Below are 25101 nucleotides of genomic sequence, written 5' to 3'. Positions count from 1 at the left end.
AGAGCTTTTCAGGTATTTCCAAACAACTCCCTCTAGGAGTTTGCAGAAATCTCATCAAACGGCTGGAAAGGCGACATCACACACTCCCACATGCCTATCACGTTGCCAATAATGAGATTCTCCTGGCCTGCAAAGACCAAAGGATCTCAAACTTGAGAAGCAAAAAAAGAAGCATTTTCTCTCTCCTGGCGCGGGGGCGGGGGAGGGGGACATGTGTGTCGGGAGCGATAAGGTGGGAAACAGGGGAGGAAATTATCTCCTGACTGCGGGTCCAGAAAACAAACCTTGAAGGAAATGATATGAATTGCATCTAATACAAACAAAATCCACTCCAAAGACATGCACGTGCATGCGCTAAACACACAGACAGAAGCAGCCAGAAAGGGAGGGAGCAGGTGGCCGGGCAAGAAGGGAGCTGGAGAAAGGGAAGCTCTGACTGTCCCCCGCCCGCCCAGGAATGAGGTTCACACTGGAAAGAATCGCCTCAGGGAGCCTGTCTGTAAGGATCTGGGATGAATTCTCTAGGAAAAGAGTAAGGCTTCATCCCCCACTTGGATTCCCGTCTCTTTGATCTAGCTGTGCAAGGTGGTAAGCCTGGCACCTGCATCCCGGGACCCTGGGAATTGATCTCCATGCCCCGCCTCTCCCTGCTCTCCTCCAGGGGACAGAAGCCTGGTCTGTCTGAGGACAAGGCAACTGGTGGGTGCAGTCCCCTGGAAGGGAAATAAATCACATCACACGTGATGTCTGCTATCATGGAGATGAGAGAGCCAGCTGACCGAACAGCAGTCCGTCCCGCATGTCAGCTGGTATCTAGTGACAGCTCAGAAGCAGTTTTCAGCCAAGTGGGAGCTTAGGGATTCAAGGGCCACGATGCCCAAATGCATCTGTGTGAGCTTATTGACAAGCTCTTTTGCCTTGGGTTTATCTCACAGACATTAGGGGTGGTGATGCTGGTCCAGCCTCGTAGGGGCTGGGCATGAGACTGGACAGAGAAATCTTGCAGCAAAAGTGTTTTTTTTAATTTTTATTTTCGTAAACAAAATTCTAGAACTTGATTTTATAATCCCCTCTTGTTTCTTTATCATCATTATTGTCATCACAGCTTACTCTCAGAGAGGCTCAGTGCTTTATATGCATATTATTTCATTACTTCTCATAATGATCCCAGGAGGTAGGTACAACTACTCCTATTCTATGATGGGAAAAGCTTGCCTCAGAGACACTAGGGCTTGTCCCAGTTCACACCGTAAGTGGCATCGTGGCATTTGATTATTCCTATGTGTTCTCTCCTACTCTCCTGTCCCCTTTTCGTTGTCTATCAGATATAAACTTGAACCAAAATCTATGTTTATGGATGACCGTGACATCTTCCACAATTGCATATGAAATACGGAACACACACAGGCCGCCAAGATGAACATTTACAATTTGGTTGACTCAGGAGACGTATTAGTAGGTTAAAATTTGCTAAAAGGTTAATGATGTGTGCACAGGATAGCCATCCAGGCCACGGGTACGTGACCTTTTGTTTCGGTAATCTCTGGCTCATCTGACAAACCAAGTGGGTGCACAGATAATTGCTAAGAGAGAGAAAGCATGGTCCTGGGTTCTGGGCACTGTGCTCGATGTTCTTTCTATATCGTCACTGCTTTTTGTTTTTGTTTGTTTTTAAAGATTTTATTTTTAAGTAATCTCTACACCAACGTGAGGCTCGAACTCATGACCCCGAGATCAAGAGTTGCTTGTTCCACTGACTGAGCCAGCCAGGAGCCCCATCCGCTGCTTTTTGAAGTAGATCCTTGGTGGTTATTGCAGCAAAGGTCTCTTATAAACTTGCTCAGTGTGAAAATATCTGTATCTTGAACTATAGTTTCACCAAAGATAGAATTTTAGGTTGACTGCTCTTTTTCTTTTTCCTCTGGCTTCCATTTTTTTTTTCTGGCTTCTATTGTTATTTTGAGAAGTCTCATCAGCCTAGTTGAGCTTTCTTTGTAAGTGATCTTTTCTCCACACCCCCTTTTTTAAAAACATATTTTTATCTATTTATTCATGAGAGACAAAGAGAGAGAGAGAGAGAGAGGCAGAGACACAGGGAGAGGGAGAAGCAGGCTCCATGCAGGGAGCCCGACGTGGGACTCGATCCCAGGACCCCAGGATCACACCCTGGGCTGAAGGCAGGCGCTAAACCGCTGAGTCACCAGGGCTGCCCTCCCCTCCTTTAAAATCTTCTGTTCATCTTGCCAGTTCCACAATCTCACTATGATGGGTGTGGGTGTAAAACAGTTATCCTATCGAAGACTCACGCTCCTTCAATCTCCAGAATCAATTCTGGAAAATGCTCGGTCAATAAAGCATATCTCTCTCCTGTTTTCATCTCTACTTCTTCTTCTTTTAAGGATTTTATTTATTTATTCATGAGAGACACACAGAGAGAGAGAGGCAGAGACACAGGCAGAGGGAGAAGCAGGCTCCATGCAGGGAGCCTGACTTGGGACTTGATCCAAGGACCCTGGGATCACAACCCGAGTCAAAGGCAGATGCTCAATCACTGAGTCATCGAGGTGTCCCTCTCCTGCTGTCTTCTTTCGGCGCCGATACTAGGCAACTGTTAAGCTCTGAACTTCTCTCCCTATCCTAGCTCCTTACCTCTCCCTGGTGCATTGTGGGCAATTTCTTCACATCAATCTTCCGATCGATGATCTCTCTCTCTCCCTTTGTCTAATCTGCTGTTTAACTCATCCACTACGGTTTTCATCCCAATGACTTTTGTCTTTTCACTTTTAGAAGTTTCACTTGATTTATTTTCAAATCTCCCTGGTGGTTTTTTTTTTTTTTGCAGTAATGTCTTCTTTCAATTTACTTATAACATTTTAATTTAGGTCTTTAATAATTGTAAATCTTTTTCTTTCTTTTCTTTTTTCTTTTCTTTCTCTTTTCTTTTTCTTTTCTTTTCTTTTCTTTTCTTTTCTTTTCTTTCTTTTCTTTTCTTTTTTTTCTTTTCTTTTTAGGGGGAGGCTCCTTTCCTTCTGACCATTCTACAAAGACTGAGAGTCTATTCCTGATGTTTGTTGTTTCTGTAACTTTCCCATCTGGTGGGTTTTTAACTTATGTTAAAAACTTGTTAACTCGTGTGGACTATGAGCTCATCTTTAAAGCTGGTCTTATGCAGAATCCATCTGTGTGGCCTGGTTGACGACTTATTTTCTCCAGAGTAGTTTGGTGTCAATTTTTTGACTTGGGGATTCTTGCATCCTGCGGGTGGTAGAAATTAGAACCCTAAATCCATCTGAGGCATGGTCATGTGTCTCTGAATTCCTCAAGGAGACTATTTTTTTTCTTTTCCTCCAGCCAGGGCACATGCTTACTACTCTCATTTTTTGCTTCCTCCTTGTTTCTCATCTCTGAATGATTTCCTTTAATTTTGGGGGTGCTGCTCTGCAACTCTTTATTCCATTTTGAAACAGATGGCATAGCGATTGCTGGTGAGAACAATCAAGGCAGAGAGCACTGATCAATCTGCTGGTGGTATTAAGTCTGTGACAAACTCCACCATCTCTTTTCATGAGCAGCCCTGCCAAACAGCAGAGCCCCAGGCTCTGGAAGGGCCAAGATCCAGCAGCAGCCGGCATCTTTGAGTGTCCCTGTGAGCGAGTGCACATCCGTGGACCTCTCAGCCCAAGCCCAGGTCACCGGTGACACATCATGAACTTGGTCATCGTTCTTCAACCTCTCTGCCAATGACTTTCTCCACATGGGTCTTTCACGTGGCAGTGTCCTCTGGGAGGCCGTGGAATTCTCAAACAGCCCCCTCTGAGTTCCCTTTCACTTTTAAAATGAGCCCCACAACCCTGCTTTTGTAGAGTTTTGGTAATTTTCAAAAAAGGTGACTTGTCACCGATGGGATCCAATTTTTTTTTTTTTTTGCATTTTCTCATAAGAAATTCTTTATCAGACCGTTTCCTCCTGATTTTCATCTGCAAAAAAATGAGGTCACTGAAATGGCAGCACACTCTGGGCTGCCAGTAAGTCCAGTCGTGCTTGGATGGCCAGAGCTTTTGCTCTGAGAATGTGTAAGCAGGGGTCTGAGGCTGGTCCCATGCTGCTTGGCTGTAGGGAGTTGGGGCCGGAGGGCACCTCTCTGTTTCCTTGTCTGGAAAGTAGCCCATGAATCCCTAACACGCAGGGCTGTTGGGAAGGTCTGGAAACACCTATTACAGTGGGGACTCGATAAATATCCGTTCTTTACCCTCTCTGTATCTTTGGTACCTAAGAAATGCCAACAAGAAGGGTATAACTGGGTGGCATGGGAATTTCTCAGGAAGCAGAGGCAGCCACACAGGCCCTCCACAGGCCGTCCACGAAGGCAGTCTGCAGACCCTCCCCCAGAAGCCAGCACCTGCTGGAAACGGGCCTGCTGGGCTTGGAGGAGCCCTTTGCCACCACAAGGTGGTGCTGAGGCGACCACAAAGGCTCCTGCTGCCTCCAGGGCCCAGCACTACTCCAGGGGCTCCCTGGAATGCCATTCAGATTAGAGGGTGGGGGTACCCTGCCAGGGGAAGGGCTGATCACACTGCGGAGGAGCTGCTCCCTGGGACCCCTGAGAGGAGCCATAAGAAGAGGGCTCTGCCCTTGGCCCTGGTCTTTACCAGCTGTGCAGTCTGGGCAGGTTGGGTAAACGCTCAGCTAAAAAAATTAAAGGGAGGGGCCCCTGGATGGCCTGGATGGAGTCGGTTAAGCATCTGACTCTTGGTTTCGGCTCAGTCAGGATCTCATGGGTGGTGAGATGGAGCCCCAGGCTCCACGCTCAGTGAGGAGTCTGCTGGAGATTCTCTTCCTCTGCCCCTCCTCCATTCATGCACATGCACGCTCTCTTTCTTCAAATAAATAAAACTTTAAAAATGAAAGGGACAGGTGGAGGGTCCCTGTGAGAGTAGAGAGAGGCCTCCTGTGGGCGTCTTTACTTACATCTGTGTGGCGGTGGACAAGCTCCCTGGGCTCTCTGAGCCTGTTCCCTGGAGCACCGGGGATACCATGCCCCCCCTCCCCAGGCTGGCTGTGCCGGTTGATGACACTACATGGGAAGGACCCGGGCAGGAAGGGCTCTCGGTCAGCTGGCTTTGTGCAGTGGGGTTCACCCAGCCCCAGCCCTGGGGAAGTGGAGTAAGGAAAGAGGCCTCTGGGACAGACAGGTGGGTGGGTAGATGCAGCCAGAGGCAGGGATGCGGGACAGGGAGCATGAGTGTGGTTGGAAGGGTGGGTGGTCCTGTCCCATCTGAGATCTCCCCAGGTGGGGCTGGAGCCTGGCTGACCTCTGTCCCCTGGACCTTGCATGGGTCATGGCACACAGGAGGTCCTCTTAGCAGGTCACCCTAGTTCTGCTGATCGGTGGATAAATAAACACAGCAAGGGAAAGAAGTGCCAATATCAAAGATTCAAAACATCGCCTACATCCAGGTCTCCATGTTCCATTCGACAGGTCAGGCCCTGAGTTCTGCACCCTGCTCACCTCTCCAACCTACCTTCTCCCAATGTCCCAGAGAAACCTGGGCACCAGTGGCCTGCCCTCCCAGACCGTTCACCTTCTTCCCTCTGGATCTTCTCGATTGCCAGTCTTGGGCTCGGAAGCTTCCTGTCTCCCTCCCAGCCTCTCAAGGGTCATCTTTTCTTCCAGACCTGCCACCTCCTTGAAGCCATCCCTGCCTTCTGGAAGGAAGCACTCTCTCCTCTGACCTGCTTACTGCCTAGGCCCATGCATTGTAAGCATTTGGTACTGTTGTTTATGCTTTAGGGCTGGCATCTATTCTCTTAACTAGATTACAGGCAACCTGAAGGCAGCAAGCTTATCGTGAGACACAGCATTAAAGGGTTCACAGGAAATGGTTTAGAGTCAGACGCATCTATGTTAGCATCCCAGGTGTCCTGTGTGTAATCCCAGATCACTAGCTGTGTGCCCTTGGACAAGTCGCTTAACCACTCTGGGCTTCTGGCTCCCCATCGGTAAAAATGGAAAATGCAACACCTGCTTCCAGGTGTAATATGCCCACACCTTCCAAGATCGAGGCGGGCCCTGCTCCTGCCTGGCACACACTAGGTGCGCAACGACCATCGGTTCCCTTCCCCACTCTCCACCTTGCAAAGATGGTTTCTTGTCTTGGAGATGAGCAGCTGTTCTCTATCAAACTTCAGGAAAGCGTGGTGGAGTGAACTAAAAAAAAAAAAACATGCTTTCCACTGTCGTCTGAGCCTATGATCCAGGCTCAACCATGGTCCCTGCAGCCTCAGTCTCCGGCAACCGCTAAATGACAAAATGTAAAATCGCCCAAATGGAAATGCAACTGGGGACTTGTCACCTACTTAGTCTCACGACAGCTCAAGAGATCATTACCTCCGGTCTGAGTTTCCAAAGAAGCCCCTGAGCCAACCTTCCTGATAACTCGGTGGCACCCTGGGGAGGTGATTCCCAACCGCGACATTGTCCTCGTGGTTCCAGGTTTGTAACTTCCAGTTGTGATCTTTGTAGCTAACCAAAGGCAGAGAGGTCTGAGGCTCTGAACCTGAGCGCTCAGAGCGAGTGGGGGGAAACGGAGCGGCTCGCTACCCACGGAGCTGGCATCTGCTCTCCCCCTCACAGAAGTGAGAAATCCGCAGTCCTGGCTTTCCATGACTTCGACTGCTAGGAAGCTAATAGTGAAAATCACAGCTCAGTTATTGCAACTGGGTAATAAAGGAGAACATATGATTAACAGGAACAGTGACATAACTAGTGGTTGCCGAATGCCAACTACTTGCCAGCCGTTCTGCTGAGTGCTTTGCATACACTGTCTCCCTTGATCAGCCTCTGAAGAAAGTACTACTCAACCCATTTCACAGGCGAGGAGACTGAGGCACAGGGATTAGGTGCCTGCGCCTGTTGGCTGAGCGAGGGAGCTGGAATTCGGACCCAGGCCTGGTTGCAGAGTCTGAGCCCCTTCAGCTCCAAGCCCTGCTCTCCTGCATCTGAGCTTCCCAATGGGCTCAGGCCTCTGCTCACATGCACTTTTTGTCTGCTTCCGATGTTCTACATTTATCCATAAGCTGCTGCACTTGAAGCTGTATTTCCTGAGAAGTCCTGTAAGTCCTTTGAGGAAGGAAGGAAATGGGGCTTTGCATAAATTATGCAAAAATGGACATTTGAGAAAATGGGTGAACAAAAGACTGGAAGAAATACACCATAATGAAGAGCATTCTAGAGGCCTGGAAGGTCAGAGTTCACACGGGGACATCCCATGCTGGGGTGGCAGGGACGGAGGCCCCAAATCTCAGACCCTGTCATTAAAACGCCAAGTATGGGGACATCCTGACCCACAGGTGGGAACGTTTTTATCTTCGGTTGCAAAACAGGCCTGGCCTTGTTCTACAAGACAACAGTCTGACGACACTGGCTAAGCAGGCTTGGCTAAGCAGGCTTGCTGCACCTTAGCTACAAGGAAAAACCACAAGTTTCCATTACAGAATGCTGTGAACTGAGATGGCTAATTAATATGCAAATCAATGGGACTTGGGGTGTTTTCTTCCCTGGTTGGAATCCACCCAACCCCCATGGGAGCGCTCCTTCACTGCAGAGCATCTGGAGTCTTCCGTGCTTATCAACCGGGACTTGAACAGAGGACCTTATTTATACAAAATTCTGAGCCCGGGATGGCCCGGGAGGGAAAGAGACCGAGAATGGCCACTAGCAGCGGGATCTGTCCACGAGACTGGGATGGTCATCAGGGCCGACCATGGCCAGGAAAGGGAATATTGCTAGGAACCATCCCTTCCCTATCTCTGTGCTCACCACGGAAATTCTGACAGATAATCTGTTTCCCCAGGAGCTTGGGCAGTGAGTACAGACATCTGCTCCCATCTGCTGTCATTGGAGGGTGACAATTATGGGTGACCTAATGAATCAGCATTCAGTTCTCAGCAGTCTCTTGTGAGTTTGCTTGATGGGACTCTGATCAGCTCTGGGTGCAAAGGAGACAAAATCATGTTTCTGAAAAGCCCAGAAGACTGAGGGACGTGCCGGCCGCCCAGGCGCTGTAGCACTTGGAGCTCCGTCACTGGGCCCGCGGCCACCCTGGACAACACCTGAACAACGTGCAGCCTTAACAGGTGCCCTGTTAAGGCCCTTAACAGCCTTAACCTGTGCCTTAACAGGTGCCCTGGACAGAGCCTGATGTCCCACAAGCCACAAGCCACTGACGCTCAGATGAAACTGACCTGTTGCTAAATCCTAACCACCCTGGGGTAGAGTAGTAAGCTTCCTGTCCCCAGAAGCAGATAAGCATGGGCTTGTAGACACCTCTGATGGATGCTGCCCAGGGGATGCTGCATGTGTGGAGGTCTGAACCAGAGGATTCCAAACAATCCTTCGGAACCTGCATATAGGAAATCTGTACTTCTGGTGTTGATGGGATGGAAGAATGAGCTGAAGTCCTCGCTGACTGACCCCAAGGATGTTGTGAAATGCCCCTGGATCAGGGTGCCTGGGTGGCTCCGTGGTTGAGCGTCTGCCTTCGGCAGAGGTTGTGATCCCGGGGTCCTGGGATCAGGTCCCACGTCGGGCTCCCTGCATGGAGCCTGCTTCTCCCTCTGCCTGTGACTCTGCTTCTCTCTCTCTCTCTCTCTCTCTCTCTGTCTCTCATGAATAAATAAAATCTTAAAAAAAAAAAAAAGAAATGCCCTTGCATCATCAAACTATGATTAGAGCATTAAGTGCCTCTTCCAAAGTTCTAACGCTTTCAAGACTCAAACCAGTGATCAAGCATTTATTAAGTATTAGGCTTGTGCAAGGTGCCCCTATGTGCTGTTTTATCCTTATATCTCCGCAAGGTGGGTCTCATTAGCTCTATTTCACTCCTGAGGAAGGCTTGAAGAACTTGTGTAACCTGCACAGGGTCACAGAGTTGGTAGTGAGGCCAGTATCTGAACCCAGGGCTTTCTGACACTGAGCCCGTGATCTTGACCCTGTTGCATGGAGAACCGTGGCCTTCCAAGTAGTTATCAACAGACTCTTCTATGACTTTTCATAGAGTTAACCTCCTCATGCCACGTATATATTACAGTTAGGAGGAGGAAGCACAAATGCTAGTCCAGGTGGTAGGAAAGACAGGCCAGGGAGATGATGAGTTGATTTCCGGAGGCCCTTGAAAGGTAAGTGGACTCATCTAGTAGGCCCTGGGGGCTGGTGGCCAGTCTGTGGGAGGAAGTGGGTCAGCTGGTGGCTCTGCCCTGAGGGTTGATGGTGAGCAGAGAGGCCAGGCCCCAGGGGCCAGGTGAGAGCAAGCCCTCCCTCCAATCCTTGCCTTCTTCACCCAGGTTCCATGTATGAATAAATGCATTTCAGCAGGTGGCAACAGCCAAGGTCAAGGATGTCCGCAGCCCCAGGAGGATGCAAGTGCCTTTCAAAGGGAGTCAGCGGCTTAATATGCAGCCAAGCCTGGCAGAGAGACCCCGTTAGTTGAGATGAAAACAGCAAATGGATCCCATGTTCTGCTGAATCATTCCTCCCCTGGGAGCTGCCATCTAAAGATGTTCCTGTCTTAGAGCAAAGCTCAGAAGCAGCCTTGGAAAAATCCACCTGGATAAACTAACGGAGAAGGGAGACAGGAGTTCTTATTTACTGAGGGTCCACGTGTGCCAAGCACCGTGTTGTCACATCCACTGTATGGAAAGGCTAGAGTTGGACCCTGGGTCCACCATGTGTAGTGATCGCACCTCTGCCCTGTGCCAAGTCCTGTGCCAGGTGCTGGTGACACAGGGGAGAAGGAAATGGCAGATTGTCTGCCTTCAACCTCCTCCCAGGCAAACCAGGAGTATCAATACCTACATCTTAGTGCTGTTTGTACATCAAAGAAGAGAAAATATGCAAAGGGCTTAGCACAGTGCCTGGTACATGGTAAGTATTCAATAAATAGTACTCAATCCCAGAACCAGCCTGAGAGACCTCAGTATCCCGATTTTACCAACTAGCCTGAAGCTCAGAGGTGGAGTGACTTGCCAAAGGGCATCCAGAGTGTAACCAGCAGAGCCTGGTTGGAACTCGGGTTTCTAGACTCCGGGTCCAGTGTTCCTTCTATATGTCATTTGCCTTGGTTGCCATGATCCCTTGCATTTTGAAGATACAGGGAAGCGAACAAATGGAGCCACCTTACAGATGGAGCAGGGATGGGGGGAGCCCGGACTCACTTAATGAATGCACCCCAGTGCCCAGAGTGCAGCACGCCCGGCAGGCTTTTATTTGCGCAATGAATACGCCGACAGGAGGGCTGGCTCATCTCAGATGTCTCGCTGACCACGTGGACAGGGCCACAGGGCAGGGACAATATGTAATGCCTCTAATTAATTCCCCTCACATCCTTTTGGAATGAAGAGGAGAATAAATGCATAAATAGACTGAAACAGGACTGATTTTTTTGGTTCATGTGGCCATTTCCTGGCGCAGCCTGCTACCATGAGTCAGTCTGAATTGGGCTCGCTTTCCAACTACTTAATTTTTGAGACCTTTTAAAACAAATACATAGAAAAGTGAACAATCCGTTACGACCTGGGGCCCTGAGCCTCTCAGTGAGTACTTGGACGGTGGCTCTTCTTGGCACCAGGCACCGCTACCCTACCCCTGCCCACCTGCCAGGGCCAGAAATACCCTTGGTGGGAGGGTCAGTCACTCCCAAAGCACATTTATCCTGTTGGCTGGCAGATGGACTGTCGGAAGTGGCCCTGGGGATTCTGGCTCCATTCATTTCCTGCCCAAAGGCACAAACGTTTGTTGGCAGGTGCACATTTTGTCACAGTTTTGAGGGGGCAGGATCATTGCACGGGGTGTGCATGTGCTGGAGGATCGTGTGTGCCGGGTAGTCTGGGAGTGGCGTGGCCCAGGTGCCCTGGGTCACGGGGAGGCTGGCCCAGGTTTCCAGGGGCTGTGCACCGTTCTCTGCAGGCAGCACTCACAGTGAGCTTCCTGGCCACTTGCACGTGCCTCGTTAATGAATCAATGACTAACTCGAATCAGGCATCTCCTATGTGCCGAGGCCTGGGGGTGGGGAGAGGGGTGAACCCAAAAGCCAGGTAGGTCCTCCGTGGGGCTGACCACCCTCTGGTTGGGGAGGGAGACCTGTAGGCCCCCGTACAGCAAGTGCAGGGAGTGCAAGGCCAGCTGGCCTGTGTGACGGGGAAGAGGCCACCTCCCTGAAGCAGGATGGCCCTGACTCAGGGCCTGGGGACTGGGTAGGAATCCCAGCTCTGCAACCTCCCGGCTCTGCCTTTGGGGCAAATCCCTTCAGCTCTCTGGGTCTCTGCCTCCTTCCCCAGCATTCTGTAAACTGGGACTGGTAATACCTGCCCCGTGAGGATGTCGTGGGCATCAGTCAACAACACTGGGCCACTAGGCCCAAGCACGGATCCCACCCTGTGGCGGCCAACACCTAAGACAGAAGCAACCCCGCACTCGGTCCTCCACGAGAAAACAAAACCAGGAGGGTCACCTCATGGCTTCTAGCTCCCCAAATGAGCGAGCACCTCCCACAAGCTGCTGACTCCTCCACGAGAGCAACTCGGTCCCAGGTCTGGTGCCCTCCGGTCTGAAGATTCTGATGCCACATGTGGCTTCCACAGCCTCCTCAGAACAGGCCTGTGCTTCTACCAAGAACAGGCTGATGAATACGGGTAACCTTGGGACTCATGAGTGTGTATGTTTTCTCTTTAGAAGCCTGCCTTGTGTGTGTGTGTGTGTGTGTGTGTGTGTGTGTGTGTGTGTGTATGTGTGAGATCTGGCAAGCTTGGCTTTCTGAAATCTGACTGGTTTATATCTTTTTGCAAGAAACGGTATTTATTTTTTAAGATTTTATTTATTTATTCATGGGAGACACACACAGAGAGAGAGAGAGAGAGGCAAAGACACAGGCAGAGGGAGAGAGTCAGGCTCCCTGCGAGGAGCCCGACGTGGGACTTGATCCTGGGGGGATCATGACCTGAGCCGAAGGCAGATGCCCACCACTGAGCCATTCAGGTGCCCTGAGAAACGCTACTTTTTTTTTTTTTTTTTTTTTTAAGATTTATTTATCTGTGAGAGAGAGAGAAAGAGAGAGAATGCAGAGAGAGAGAATCTCAAGCAGACCATGTGCTGTGCGGAGCCTGAAGTGGGGCTCGATCCCATGACCCTGAGATCATGACCTGAGCTGAAATCAAGAATCGATGCTCCACCGACTGAGCCACCCAGGCGTCCCAAGAAACACCTTTTCTTTTCCAACTGCTCCAGAGACTTCCTCCCACGAGGAGCATGGGGCAGGAGGGGCTGTTGAGCCACACCCTGAAGGCTGTGTCTGAGCCGGCACCTCGCCTGGGTTGGGAGAAGGCACACAGCCTTCTGGGCGGCAAGCACAGGTACAAAGCCCAGGATGCTCTGACCCAAGCAGAGGGGACATGCCCTGAACCTGCAATTTTCTTTCTTGGGCATGAGGCAGCTCTGAGAGAAAAGCAGCTGATGGAATCTCAGGCCTTGCAACCAAAAAGTCCTAACGGAGGCCCCTGGGAACATCGCTCGGCCTCACACTGAACCTTTGCTGCAAACTGGAGATAAGCATCCTGACTTTAGGTTGTTGCAAGGATCAGGGACCAAAGTCGTGAATAAGAGCAAGAGTCAGCCACTGTGGATGCAAGTTCCAGCTGAATCATTACCAGCCCTGGAACCAGGGGCCAGGTGCTTTATCCCTGTAAGCCTCAGTTTCCTCATCTGTAAAATGGGGATAGTTAAAGTCTCACGGGATTATCGTGAGGATTGAATAAAATATGGCATGTATAGTACTTGGCTGTGCCTGGCACATCGTAAGTGCCCGCTAGCTGTCAGCTGGGGAGAGGATGAGGATGGTGAGGAGGACTGCAATGAGTCAGTCACGCACACAGGGAGCACACTCTAGCAGAATCTGGGTCTATTTCTGTCTGAAGAGGGGACTCCTCGGCCACAGGAGGCATTCAAAATACTCATCCAGGGGCGCCTGGGTGACTCAGTCAGTTAGGTGTCTGACTCTTGGTTTTGGCTCAGGTCCTGATCTCTGAGTCCTGAGATGTGAGTTTAGCAGGGAGTCTGCTTCTCTCTCTCCCTCTCCCTCTGCCCCTTCCCCAACTCATACACATGCTCTCTCTCTTGAATAAATAGAATTTATTATTTGTTTGTTTATTTATTTATTTATTTATTTATTTATTTATTTATTTTTAATGATAAATAGAATTAAAAGAAATACTCCTCCCGGGACACGTGGATGACTCAGTGGTTGAGCATCTGTCTGCCTTTGGCTCAGCTCGTGAACCCAGGGTCCTGGGATTGAGTCCCGCATCGGGCTCCCTGTGAGGAGCCTGCTTCTCTCTCTACCTATGTCTCTGCCTCTGTGTCTCTCATGAATAAGTAAAAATCTTAACCAAAAAAAAAAAAAAAAAAAAAAAAGAAAAGAAAAGAAAAGAAAAAGAAATACTCCTCTAGAAGACAGGGATTCTTTTTTTTTTTTTTTGACAAGGGATTCCTATGGGGAGTCGATCCTTCTCATTCAGCTGGGGGCACATGTGACTACACCGCATGGCTGCTCTGAGACCTGGGATGCAGAGGGAGAAGGCTCCATGGGTAGAGCATGGCTCAGCCGTTTCTCTGCAAACTTAAGCCACCTGCCTGGAGCCGAGGGAGGAGCAGAGCAGCCCTGCTGAGCATCTGACTGCGTCCTGGGGCAGCGGGGGCGGGCGGGCACTTGTGTTTCCTTCTGTTTTCTAAGCCAAGTACTTATGGGAGGGAGATCGTGCTCTCTCCCTAAGTGCAGGACACTCGGGTTAAGGATGTCAGCCAGCCCCAACCAGGCGGCCATTTGGCAGAATGGTAAGAATGGCCCATACTGAGCGCCTACTGTGTGCCAGGTGCTTTCCAGATGACTGACACACATCCCTGCAGACCTCCACAGCCATCCTGCAAGACCCCGGCTCACGTCTCAGATGGCAGGTTATTCCCGCAGACTGGACCCCAAGCTCCGTGGGGAGAGGGAGGTGTACGGGCTTACTCACTGCCCCTCAAGGCCCAGTGCGGTGCCTGGCACACACCAGCTGCAGGATGCATATGAGCCGACGGAGTGGGTTTTATTTAGAGGGCTTCTGCTTGCCAGGTCTGGGCTGAGCGGCTGCTTTGAGTGAAAACATCCAGCCAGGAGGGGCCCAAAACAATAAAGAGGAGCTCTGGAGTCAGAGAAAGGTTTCAAGATCTCGGTCCTAGGGGCAAGGACCTTTTCACTGAATCTCCCTCTCGTTATGTGACAAATGGGGGCAGAATCACCTGTCTCAGAGGGCTGCTGTGTGGACTGGGCAGGATGCATACAAATCTCCCAGCGGAAGCCAGGCAGAGAGCTGGGCCTCCGTGAACGGCACCGGCCTGCGCTCCCAGTGCTATTAATATCCCCAGAGCCCTTCCCATTTGTGGGCAGCTCTACATTGTCAAGGCATTTCCACCAGGTCATCACCTCTGATTCTCTGGGTCCAGGGCATGTGGTCTGGAGCCCACTGCCATCAACAGAACTCACAGCTCCGGCCAGAATCTCCCCGGGCCCGCCCCCTGCCAGACTGGACCCAGCTCCATACTGGCCTCAGCTCTGTCCCTTAGGTGGTTACCATGCCAGGTGTCCCTCCTGCTTCTGTCTGCGTGGGGTCTCCTGGCCAGACGCTCCTCGGCACTGCCAATCGCTGGGGCTCTCACCTAAGCATCCCTAGGGCCCCACACAGACCTTCCATCAAGGTGTACTTCCAGCAAGGTAAGAGAAGGTGGGCAAGTCAGCATTCTGTAAAGAAACTGAGGCTTCCCTGAGAATTAATCAGAGGCCAGAATCCAACTAAGGTCTTTGGCTAACTGAGTGTGAAGTTCTAGTATGTGTTCAGAGAAGGAAATACGCTACGCAGTGTTACTTCTGTGGCACCACGAGGCCCCCAGAGTGGATACTGGAATAATGAGTGGGTGGCAATCACCGCTGTTGCTCACCGCACAGTCCTGGCCCCCCCGCCTTCTGAGCACATGGTGCGGGTACATTTACTGGCCCCTCTTGGGCGTTAGGAATGTCCACTGCCTTGCTTTGGCCAATGGAACTAGAGTAAAAGTGACCTGTGTTACTTCAAGGGGAAAGCATCCTTATTTTTATTTATTTATTTTTTGAAGGGAGGCTCCATGCTGGGCATGGAGCCTAATGCCAGGCTTGGAATCCATGACCCTGGGATCAAGACCTGAGCTGAAATTGGGAGTTGGACACTTTACTGACGGAGCCACCCAAGCGCCCCTTCAGGGAAAACATTTTTAGACCCAGTGCAGGGCAGCCCGGGTGGCTCAGTGGTGTAGCGCCACCATCAGCCCAGGGTGTGATCCTGGAGACCTGGGATCGAGTCCCACGTTGGGCTCCCTGCATGGAGCCTGCTTCTCCCTCTGCCTGTATCTCTGCCTCTCTCTCTCTCTCTCTCTGTGTCTCTCATGAATTAAAAAAAAAAAAAAGAGCCAGTGCATAACTCAAACATTCTCAGTCTCCGACTGAGGAAGTGCATATTGAGATGGAGCCTCTGTCGGCCTGGGTCTCTGAATGACAGCAGTGACCAGACCCCTGCCTACCCACAGTGGATGGGTAGCATGGGAGAGAAATGAACCTTTGTCGCGTGACACCTCTAAGATTTGGGGAATGTCTGTCACTGCGGCACAGCCTAGCCTATCCTGGCAGATACGATATGAATGCCTATAATGCTACACTTCAAGTGCAAGTCACTTAAAGAGCTGGCACTGTCTGGTGGCTTCATCTCAGGTACAGGAGGCACAGGGGTGAGTCAGACACAGTCCCTGCCCTCAAGGACTCTTTGAAAGGAAGCTGATCATACGGAGCCGGGGAGTAGGGCAGGCCCTGCGGTGAGGGGCACCTTACAATCAGTGACGTGTCCTCAAAGCAGTCACCCCCTGCTGTTTGCGACATCACCCAAAAGGGGAGATGAAGCTGTGAGGGTGGTTAATTCTGCAGGCAGGTTTTCTTGGGCGGGAGGGAAGGAAGAATGAGCTGCACTAGGAGGCAGTGGTGGGGAGGAGGAGGCCGGCTGAAGCATTATACGCTCGGGGTGACTCTGGATTTATGGCTCCATTTTATTATGAAGCATCGAGGGACTCCAGAAAACAAGGAATGGATTCAGATGCATCACAGCAATTCCTTTTTTACACCCCCTGACTCAGATAATGACAGCCTTCCTGCAGTTAGGAGAGGGTCCTCCTCAGGGCGCAGATTAACTGGGTGTTAAGCAAGCAGGGCTGCCATGAAACCAGACTGCTGAGCAGGAATGAAGTAGACGGGAAGGAGCAGCTCCAGGGCAAGGGTGAATAATTCATTCACGACCACGGCCAGCCGGGGACTCGAAGATGCCCCAACAGTAACACAAGGCCGGGCTTGGGAAGGGGCTGTGGAGGGAGAGGGGGAAGGTGGGTGCAGAAGCCAGAGGCCGGCTGCTTCTCTGCTAGGTCTGTGTGCCAGGCACCCTGTGCGGGGGGTGCTCCGGTCCTAGGTGCCAGCCCCCTTTATAAAGCTCCCGACATTCCCTTGCTTGCCTAGCATGAGCGCTCAGTAGGTTACTGGGCTCCTACACACGAGCATTTTATGCACATTGTGTCTAATCCCACAACAACCTCGCTGAGATACTATCTTTTAAAAAAAAGATTTATTTATTCACTTTAGAGAGAGAGATTTATTTATTCACACACGGGGGCGGCCAGAAGGGGCAGAGAGAGAGTCTTAAGCAGACTCTGTGCTGAGGGTGGAGCCCAACACAGGGCTTGATCTCAGCACCCCATGATTGTGACCTGTGCCGAAATCAAGTTGGCTGCTTAACTGGCAGTGCCACCCGGGCACCCCAGAGATATAAATCAGTGCAGTGGTGACAGGTCAGGGGACTCGCAGAGTGGTGGGTCTGGCACCCCCCTGCAGAGCCCACAGGCACGCAGCTCCCGAGCTGGATGCTTCTTGGTGGGGAAGAGCTGTGCCTCCCCGTCACCTCATGAGCACCCAGACTGGCATCTTGCTCCCTTCCTTCCCGCTGTGCCCAGTCTGCTGAATGGGGGGGACGGAGGGGTAGGCTGTGCAGCTCTGAAGGCCAGGGCCTCGCCAGGTTGCTGGTAGAAGGGCACACCCAGTGGGGCTCTGAGGGTCTCACCACAGGGCAGACGCGTAAACACACCTGTGTGTGCACATGTGTGTATTTGTGGCCTGTGTGTGTCTGTGTTTTTTATATGTTTTAATTTCTGGTATGGGTTAAAGAAGTCTGGCCCACAAGGTGCTGCTAGAGTCCCTGCCTGCTTCCTCGGCCCAGGGCTCCTCAAGGACTGTCGGGGAGTCATGCACTTGGGATTCAGGTCCTTTGAGCTCCCCCTAGATTTGGAGAGATCGCCCCTCCACATGGAGTCCTGAGAAGGCCAAGGGTGTGAAGCGAGTTAAACTGAGCGTGACCCGCACAACCCCTGGCATGAGAGGAGCCTTCTGACCGAGACGGCCAGGCCACTGGCCACATCTCCACGGAGGTGCGCACAACTGCCACTAGGTGGGGAATGAGCCAGGGCTAACTAAGGGGCAGAGCCCCTGGAGTGTTGGTGACCAAGGTCAAGGCAGAGGGTTACAGAGCCCTCTGGCTTCCCATCCAGGCACAGGTGGGGCGGGATGTTATTAACAGCGGGGAAACGAGCAGATGGATTATGAATAAAGACTTGCTCAGTCTTCTGGCCATGAGTTCTTTCTTCTGGTGGGCAGAGAGGAGAAAACCAGCTGTACTTTGGACATCTGGGTTTCTCTTTTTCTTTTTTTAAAAGATTTTATTTATTCATGAGAGACAGAGAGAGAGAGAGAGAGAGGCAGAGACACAGGCAGAGGGAGAAGCAGGCTCCATGCAGGGAGCCCAGTGCGGGACTCGATCCCAGGACCCCAGGATCACGCCCTGGGCCAAATGCAGATCCTCAACCATTGAGCCACCCAGGGGCCCCTGGACTGCTGGGTTTCTCTTCAGATTCCTATCAAACCCTTGTTATTTGGAAAGCTTCCCATCCTAGTTTCTCCTGCTTCTTTTAAAATGCAGAGGTTTTCTCAATCAACACAGACGAGCTATGCTACCAACACCAAAAGGCCTCCCTTTTCCCTGCAAAAATTTATGAGCATCTGTGCTCGGTGCTGGAGGTACACAAAGCTGAGCAGGACCTGGTTCTTCCCTGCAAGGAGCTTCGAGAGTCGGGGAGGCTGACATGCAGACCCCTGCCCAACTCATGGCTCGTTCCTCCACTTGGTTCACTCCTCACAGGTCCACTGGCACTGAGTGTGTTCCAGACAAGGGCTGGCGACAGGCTCAGGATGCAGTGACGAGAAAGAGAAGCAGCACCTCCTGTTCCCCCTGCCCCTGTCTGAGCTGTGGTTCCCGGTCAGGGCTGCACATCACAGCTGCCGCGGGAGCTACTTCCATGATAGGGGGTGAGAATTCCTCCTTCCCTGTGCCTGCCTGACTCTCTAGAGTGGCCTTCTCTCTAGCCCCACTGGATGACCTCTGCCCACTGTTCAAGGTCAAGGTCCTCTGCAAGGCATAGCACAGGGGTTGAGAGTGAGGCTTCTGGAGCCCGGTGCCCTGGGGTTGAACCCTGGCTCTGACACTTGGGATTTGCATGGCTGCTCCTGGAGGCCTGAGTTTTCTTGTTCACGAAGCATGAGAATGGCTGCCTCCAAGGGTTGCTATGAGCTGGAACGAGATCCTGCATGTAAGCGCTCTGTATGTGGCCTGGTGCATGGGGAGTCTGAACCCGGCGCATGAACCCATCAGCGTGTGCTTGAGTAGCCTTGTCCCAAACCTAGTTCCTCCAGCTTCCTGAGCACTCAAAACGTGCCAGGCGCCAGGGAGTCAGTGGAGCCTGGGAAGACCAACCCCCCACCTGGAGTTCATGGTCTCAGAGGGGGCCAGGAAGTGGACACAAAATGATGAGCTCCTTTATCTACACCACACTCACCAAGGTTCCCTGTGCAGAGTAGGTGTTCAGATCAGAGTTTCGAAGCAGAAACACCGAGTGTCCCCAAATCAGGGCAGTGAGTGTCTCTACTTCACATTCATCATCTCATTGTCGTCTCCCAACCAGCCTTCGAGCTGCAGGTAACCAAACCTCGTATTCAGATGACCAAGCCGAGGTTCAGAGAGGTTAAGTGACTTGTCCAAGGTCCCACAGCTAGTGGGCAACGAAGCTGGGACCCAAATCCAGGTCTGCCTAATACTGAAGCTTCAATTCCTATGAGTGGGCCATGAAGACCCAGGGGAGGGAGCAGTGACCAGGAAAGAGGCAGGCAGGAAGGTGCCCCAAAAGGCTGAGGGACAGGAACATCTCAGTGTTTCACCGAGAGGCCATGGGCCTCCCTCCTGCCAGTTTCCAGCCTCACATTCAGCTGATGCGTGACCTCACTTGTGACTGTCACAGCCAAGTGGTCAATGGTAATTAATTCAATTTGTTCAGCAGGGAACTTGAAGACTTGGCTTATATTAGTGATCTGATATTAACGTGTAATTTAGGCTAGTGGGAGTCACAGACGTGCCGTCCTCCTCTAAACTGAGAACGAGGGACGCCTGGGTGGCTCGGTGGTTGAGCATCTGTCTTCGGCTCAGGGTGTGATCCCAGAGTCCCGGGATCGAGTCCCACATCTGGCTCCCTGCAGGAGCCTGCTTCTCCCTCTGCCTGTGTCTCTGCCTCTCCCTCTGTGTCTCTCACGAATAAATAAAACTTAAAAACAACAACTGAGAATGGGTCCTACTAGAAGACCATGTCACTCCAGGTAACGAGGAGTCCCAGGAAGGACTGAGGCATGAGGGTGACCACCTGTAGCAGCGGCCAGTCAGTGAGGGAGGTTGCTTGCAGGTTCCAAGCACTCCAGCTCTGACCACAACTGCACGAGTGAGCCCAGGCGTGAAGAGGAGAGGAACTTCCTAGTCAACCCACAGACCTGTGAGAAATATCCAGTTATTGCTGTTTTAAGCCACTAAGTTTGGAGAGGTGGTCTGCAGCAACGGAGAGCAGACACAGAACGTTAGTAAATACGGCCTACCGGAGGTCTTCGATGTGCATGTGTGGTTTGCCTCGGCTCTGGCACTCTAGTGACCCTGACCTACCGTAAGAGGAACATGCCCTGGGTAGCCACTGCCCCTTCAACCCCACCACGACAAATGCAGACGGAGCCGACGTGAGCCCAGCCCACAGCCTGGGGCCGAGCCTGTCCAACCCACGGCGAGAAACAGAGCCTGTTCTAGAGCAACCGAACAGTAGCTAACCCATGGATCCTGAGCACGGAAATATTTGGTGTTGTAACCCTCTGAGTTTGGGCAGTAGCCAGTTACGCCGCATCCTTGTGGCAAAAGCTGACTGGTACACCCGTCCTGCCTCTCTATAATCTGCACATTAAAAAAAAAGATTTTATTTATTCACGAGAGACACAGAGAGAGAGGCAGAGACATAGGCAGAGGGAGAAGCAGGCTCCATGCAGGGAGCCCGATGTGGGACTTGATCCAGGACCCCGGGATCACGCCCTGAGTCAAAGGCAGATACTCAACTCCTGAGCCCCCCAGGCGTCCCTAACCTGCACATTTTAAACAAAGGTCCCGTGTCCTGTATGAGAAATGCCATCCCCCCAATTTCCTAAGAGATTTTGACAGAATAGTTATCATTTGCACAAAGTTGTAGAAGCACAGGACATGGCGTTATGCAGGAGTCAATGGTGCTGCTGTGGGCCAACAGAGCCCTTTACTGCAGGGGATGAAGAGCTGAGGATGGAGACACATAGTGCATCTCCAGGGGGCTCCTCCCAGCCGGCCAGAAGGCCCCAGGTGGATTATTTGTACCAGGTAGAGCAGGAAAGGCAGGTGAGGGATGTCTTTTTGACTTGCTCTGCTCTGGTGATGCCGAGGTAGGGGAAGAACTTATATAGAAGGAGAAAAAGTACTTCCCCATGGTGGAAGTGGAAACTAACTTGCCTTCACTAGAGCCCCAGAGTTAGCCCCGCTTCCTCAGTGGTTTTTTAAAAAATTTTTATTTATTTATGATAGTCACACACACACACAGAGAGAGAGAGAGAGAGAGAAAGGCAGAGACATAGGCAGAGGGAGAAGCAGGCTCCATGCACCGGGAGCCCGACGTGGGATTCGATCCCGGGTTTCCAGGATCGCGCCCTGGGCCAAGGCAGGCGCCAAACCGCTGCGCCACCCAGGGATCCCTCCTCAGTGGTTTTTGCCTGACTTCTGAACCCAGCCTGGGTTTTCCTGGTGAACACAGCTCCAAGCTAGCTCCCTAGGCCCTTCTGCAGGGTGGTCCTGGGGTATCTAAAGCTACAGGAATCAGGACAGAGGTGCCTCCCCATTGCTTAGTGATGCTGACAAAACAATGATAAGGGGGCTGCTGAGAGCTACTAGTGAAGAGGGTGCGGTGGGGGTGGGGTCCTCCAAAATGACAGGAGATGTGAGGCCCTTGTGCAGTCTCATACACAGGGGCTTGGCCCTTCCATGGTAAATGCCAGGGATGGCGCACCCACTTTGCCCTAGTAACCAGGAAAACAGCTCTGATCCTCAGTCCAAGGTGGGGGGACATTTAAGCAAAAGAGAAAGAATAGGAATGAATCAGGCCCCGAAGCCCCTGGGTCTCTCCCACGCCCTCCAAGGATGCCAACGCTGAAAATAACACCAGTCAGCCCCGACCTGTCCGGCTCCCTCAGGCCCAGACAATAGCAGACATTCTCATGCCTTCTCACTTGCTAGCAATCAGTCAGCAATCAGGTCACACACTCGGGCTGACCAAGGAGTGGCCAGGGACCATCTTCAGGGTTAGCCTCAGGCTGGCAGCAGCTCCAAAGAGCAGATGCTGCAAACTGACATCCTGGAGCTAGATTTGATCAATGAGGGGTTTCACAATTTGCAGAAATACTATACACAGGGCACCTCAACGCAAGCACGCAGGCTGGGTATTCGGACTCCATTCTATAAGTGGGGAAGCCAACACCCAGGGAGGTGAGCCAGGAAACCCCCAGTGGGGTGGCCAGGTGGAGCTGCGGCCCCCTCTGCTGCCCACCCTCTGTTCCCAGGCCATGGAGTCACTATGTCAGCTCCTTCTCCTGACTCAGGGGCCTGATGCTCCCCGCTCAGGAGAGGGGTAAGTCTGGGTCCCACTGACTGTGGGCCACTCCGAGAGCCCCAAGCTCTGTACCCGCCTCCCCCAGCTGTCCCCTACTGATTGATCTGTCCCAAACTGTCACTCTATCCTGGGGACCTCCCCCACCCAAGGTCCAGAGCAACAGAACTCAAGCTTTGCACTGCTCTGACACTCGAAGTGTGTCATCGGAAAGGGTTGACACACCCCCCCAGGTGTCTGCAGTGGCTTGAATGGTGGCTCCAGAAAGGTATGTCCACCCAGAACCTATGGATGAGAATTTCTTTGGAAATGGTGTCTTCAGAAATAATTGAATTATGCAAATGTAATAAAGCTAAGGATCCTGAGATGGGATCATGCTGACTTTGGCGGGGGGGGGGGGGGGGGGGGGTGTGGCTAAATCCAATGACACTGTCCTTAGAAGAGAAGAGAAGACAGGAAGGAGAAAGTGATGCGAGGACAGAGGCAGAGAATGGAGGGATGTGTCTACAAGCCAAGGAGGGCCAAGGACTGCTGGCCACCAGCAGCAGCTGGAAGGACAAAGAAAGATCGTCCCCTAGAGCCTTCAGAGGTAACGTGGCCTTGCCGACACCTCGGTCTCAGACTTCTAATCCGACTCCTTTCCCTCCCACTCAAGGACGCACATGAGAACACCAAGCCAACGTCATTATTAAAGGACCGTCTCACCTCCACTCGAATTTATGTACAGAAAGAATAAACCCTTTTCCAAATAACTTACCTGTTGTGCTATTCTCAAACTATTTTTGATTTCTAACTACTATCACCAAGAACTGGGAACACATTCACAAGGCTCACGATCCCTGGCCCCAAACCTCCTGCCTGGGGGATGAACCTGGGAAGCGTTTTCACCTGGGACGATAAGCCAGACTCACCTTTCTCCTGAGCCATCTCTTGCAGACAGAAGTAGATGACCCTGGCTCCCAGGCTGAAGCCAATCAAGGTGACAGGTCTCCGGCCCTGCGGGAGAGAGGACACAGGTGTCTAGGGAGGGGGGTACACAGCCAGTTCTAGCAAAGCATCAGTCCTGAAGGGGATTGCCCTTGCACCCTCCTCTGGGCCTGCCTCCTGCTCAATGACTCATGTATGTACAACCCCCGGTCCCCGAGCTCTGATGCCTTAATCAGGATGGGCAGGGCTCTCATTCATGCAGGAGTGCACCTGCCCTGTAGCTGCTTCCTCCCAGGGCCTCCAGGCAGCCTCTGGCTGGGTTAATTCCCTTTCATCTCGAACTATTATCTGACCATCGACTCTTCCTCCCCAGGGGTCAGGACTCATCTGTGAGGCCCTTCTAGAGCCAGGGAGAGGAGGTGGCAGGTTCCGCTGGCTGTGGTGATAGGTAAAGAGGCAGGGACATGTGAGGGATAACTGTGCTGTTTCTAGACAGGAAGGTGGGGATGAAATATTGGCTTTAAATAAGAGAAGGTAGTAAGTTAGACACAGAGAGGAATTTTCTGACTAAAGAACTTACAGGAAAGACAACTCCTTTTTTTTTTTTTAAAGATTTTATTTATTTATTCATGAGAGACACACAGATCGAGAGGCAGAGACACAGGCAGAGGGAGAAGCAGGCCCCATGCAGGGAGCCCGATGTGGGACTCAATCCCGGGTGTCCAGGGTCATGCCCTGAACTGAAGGCAGATGCTTAACCGCTGAGTCACCCAGGCATCCCGGAAAGACAACTCCTAAGAAGAAGAAAGTTACCTGGGGTATCTGGGTGCCAGTTTTTTTTTTTTTAATTTTTTAAAATGTTTATTTATTTATGATAGTCAAAGAGAGAGAGAGAGAGAGAGGCAGAGACACAGGCAGAGGGAGAAGCAGGCTCCATGCACTGGGAACCCGATGTGGGATTCGATCCCGGGTCTCCAGGATCGCGCCCTGGGCCAAAGGCAGGCGCCAAACCGCTGCGCCACCCAGGGATCCCTCTGGGTGCCAGTTTTAAAAGGGAGGAGGGGAAAGGGGCAGAGGAGCTCCAAAGGTCCGGTCTGGTCCTGCCAGTCTATTCCTTTTCCTTGTTTTTGTGCCAATATAGGCGTGTCTACCCTTCCCCGCTCCCATCCCAACCCCGTTGATGACAATAGGAAATCCCTGATCAGATAATACCCCAGTTGTACAGGAACCGTGTGGCTACAGCTGCTTGTCATCCCCCAATGCCCACTCCCCCTTGGTCCCTGGTAACAGAATTCCTGAGTTTTGCTGGCGCACAGTTCCCAGGCCAGAGACAGAGTTTCTCCGACTCCCTTGCAGCTAGGGAGGGCCAAGGGATGAGAACTGAAGCAACTGTGTGACTGCCGTGCCCTTGGCTCCACTTTCCCACCTCTGACTGTCTGGAATGGGGGCGTAGTGCCAGCAGATCTGTGTTGGACCGCAAGACAGACTAAATGCTGAGGACATGTGATCATGGCTTGGAAGGAGTCCGGGCTCCTGGTGCTGCAAAGCTGCCCATGTGGGAGGCAGAGTAACACTCCCCCCCCCCCCAAGGGATCATCCCATCCTAACCCCAGGGCCCTGTGGATGCTACCTCATGACAAAGAGGGAGGCAGGAGGGTCAGAGTCCGACAGGTGACATGCTGGCAGAAGCAAGGGACACGGAGAAAGATCTGAAGAGGCCACACTGCTGGCTCTGAAGATGGAGCTAGGGAGCTACCAGCCAAAGAGTGTAGATGGCATTCGGCAGCCAGAAAAGGCAGGGAAGTGGATGCTCCCTGCAGCCCCCGTAAAGAGCGCAGCCCTGCAGACCCATTTCAGATTTCTGACCGCAGAGCTCTAAGATAATAAATCTGTGTTGTTTTCAGCCAGTCAATCTGTGGTGATTTGTTACAGCAGCAAGAGGAGCCTGATGTGGGACTCAATCCTGGGACCCTGGGGATCACGAC

At 51.9% G+C, this 25101-nt stretch overlaps 1 protein-coding gene across 4 annotated transcripts in view; it reads right to left on the bottom strand.

Moving 5' to 3' along the window:
* Positions 1 to 25101, bottom strand: part of TMCO4 (transmembrane and coiled-coil domains 4) — a 92052-nt gene that overhangs the window by 19072 nt on the left and 47879 nt on the right. For all 4 annotated transcript variants that reach the window (XM_041767018.1, XM_041767016.1, XM_041767017.1 and 1 more), the window contains one exon: positions 23101 to 23185. In XM_041767018.1, the coding sequence (XP_041622952.1) occupies positions 23101 to 23185 (85 nt within the window). The remainder of the gene's footprint in view (positions 1 to 23100; positions 23186 to 25101) is intronic.

The sequence above is a fragment of the Vulpes lagopus genome, chromosome 8, assembly GCF_018345385.1.
Source record: "Vulpes lagopus strain Blue_001 chromosome 8, ASM1834538v1, whole genome shotgun sequence".
NCBI classification, from domain to species: domain Eukaryota; kingdom Metazoa; phylum Chordata; class Mammalia; order Carnivora; family Canidae; genus Vulpes; species Vulpes lagopus.
Note: the sequence above shows the minus strand (reverse complement) of the source record. Positions and strands in the feature narration are given on the sequence as shown.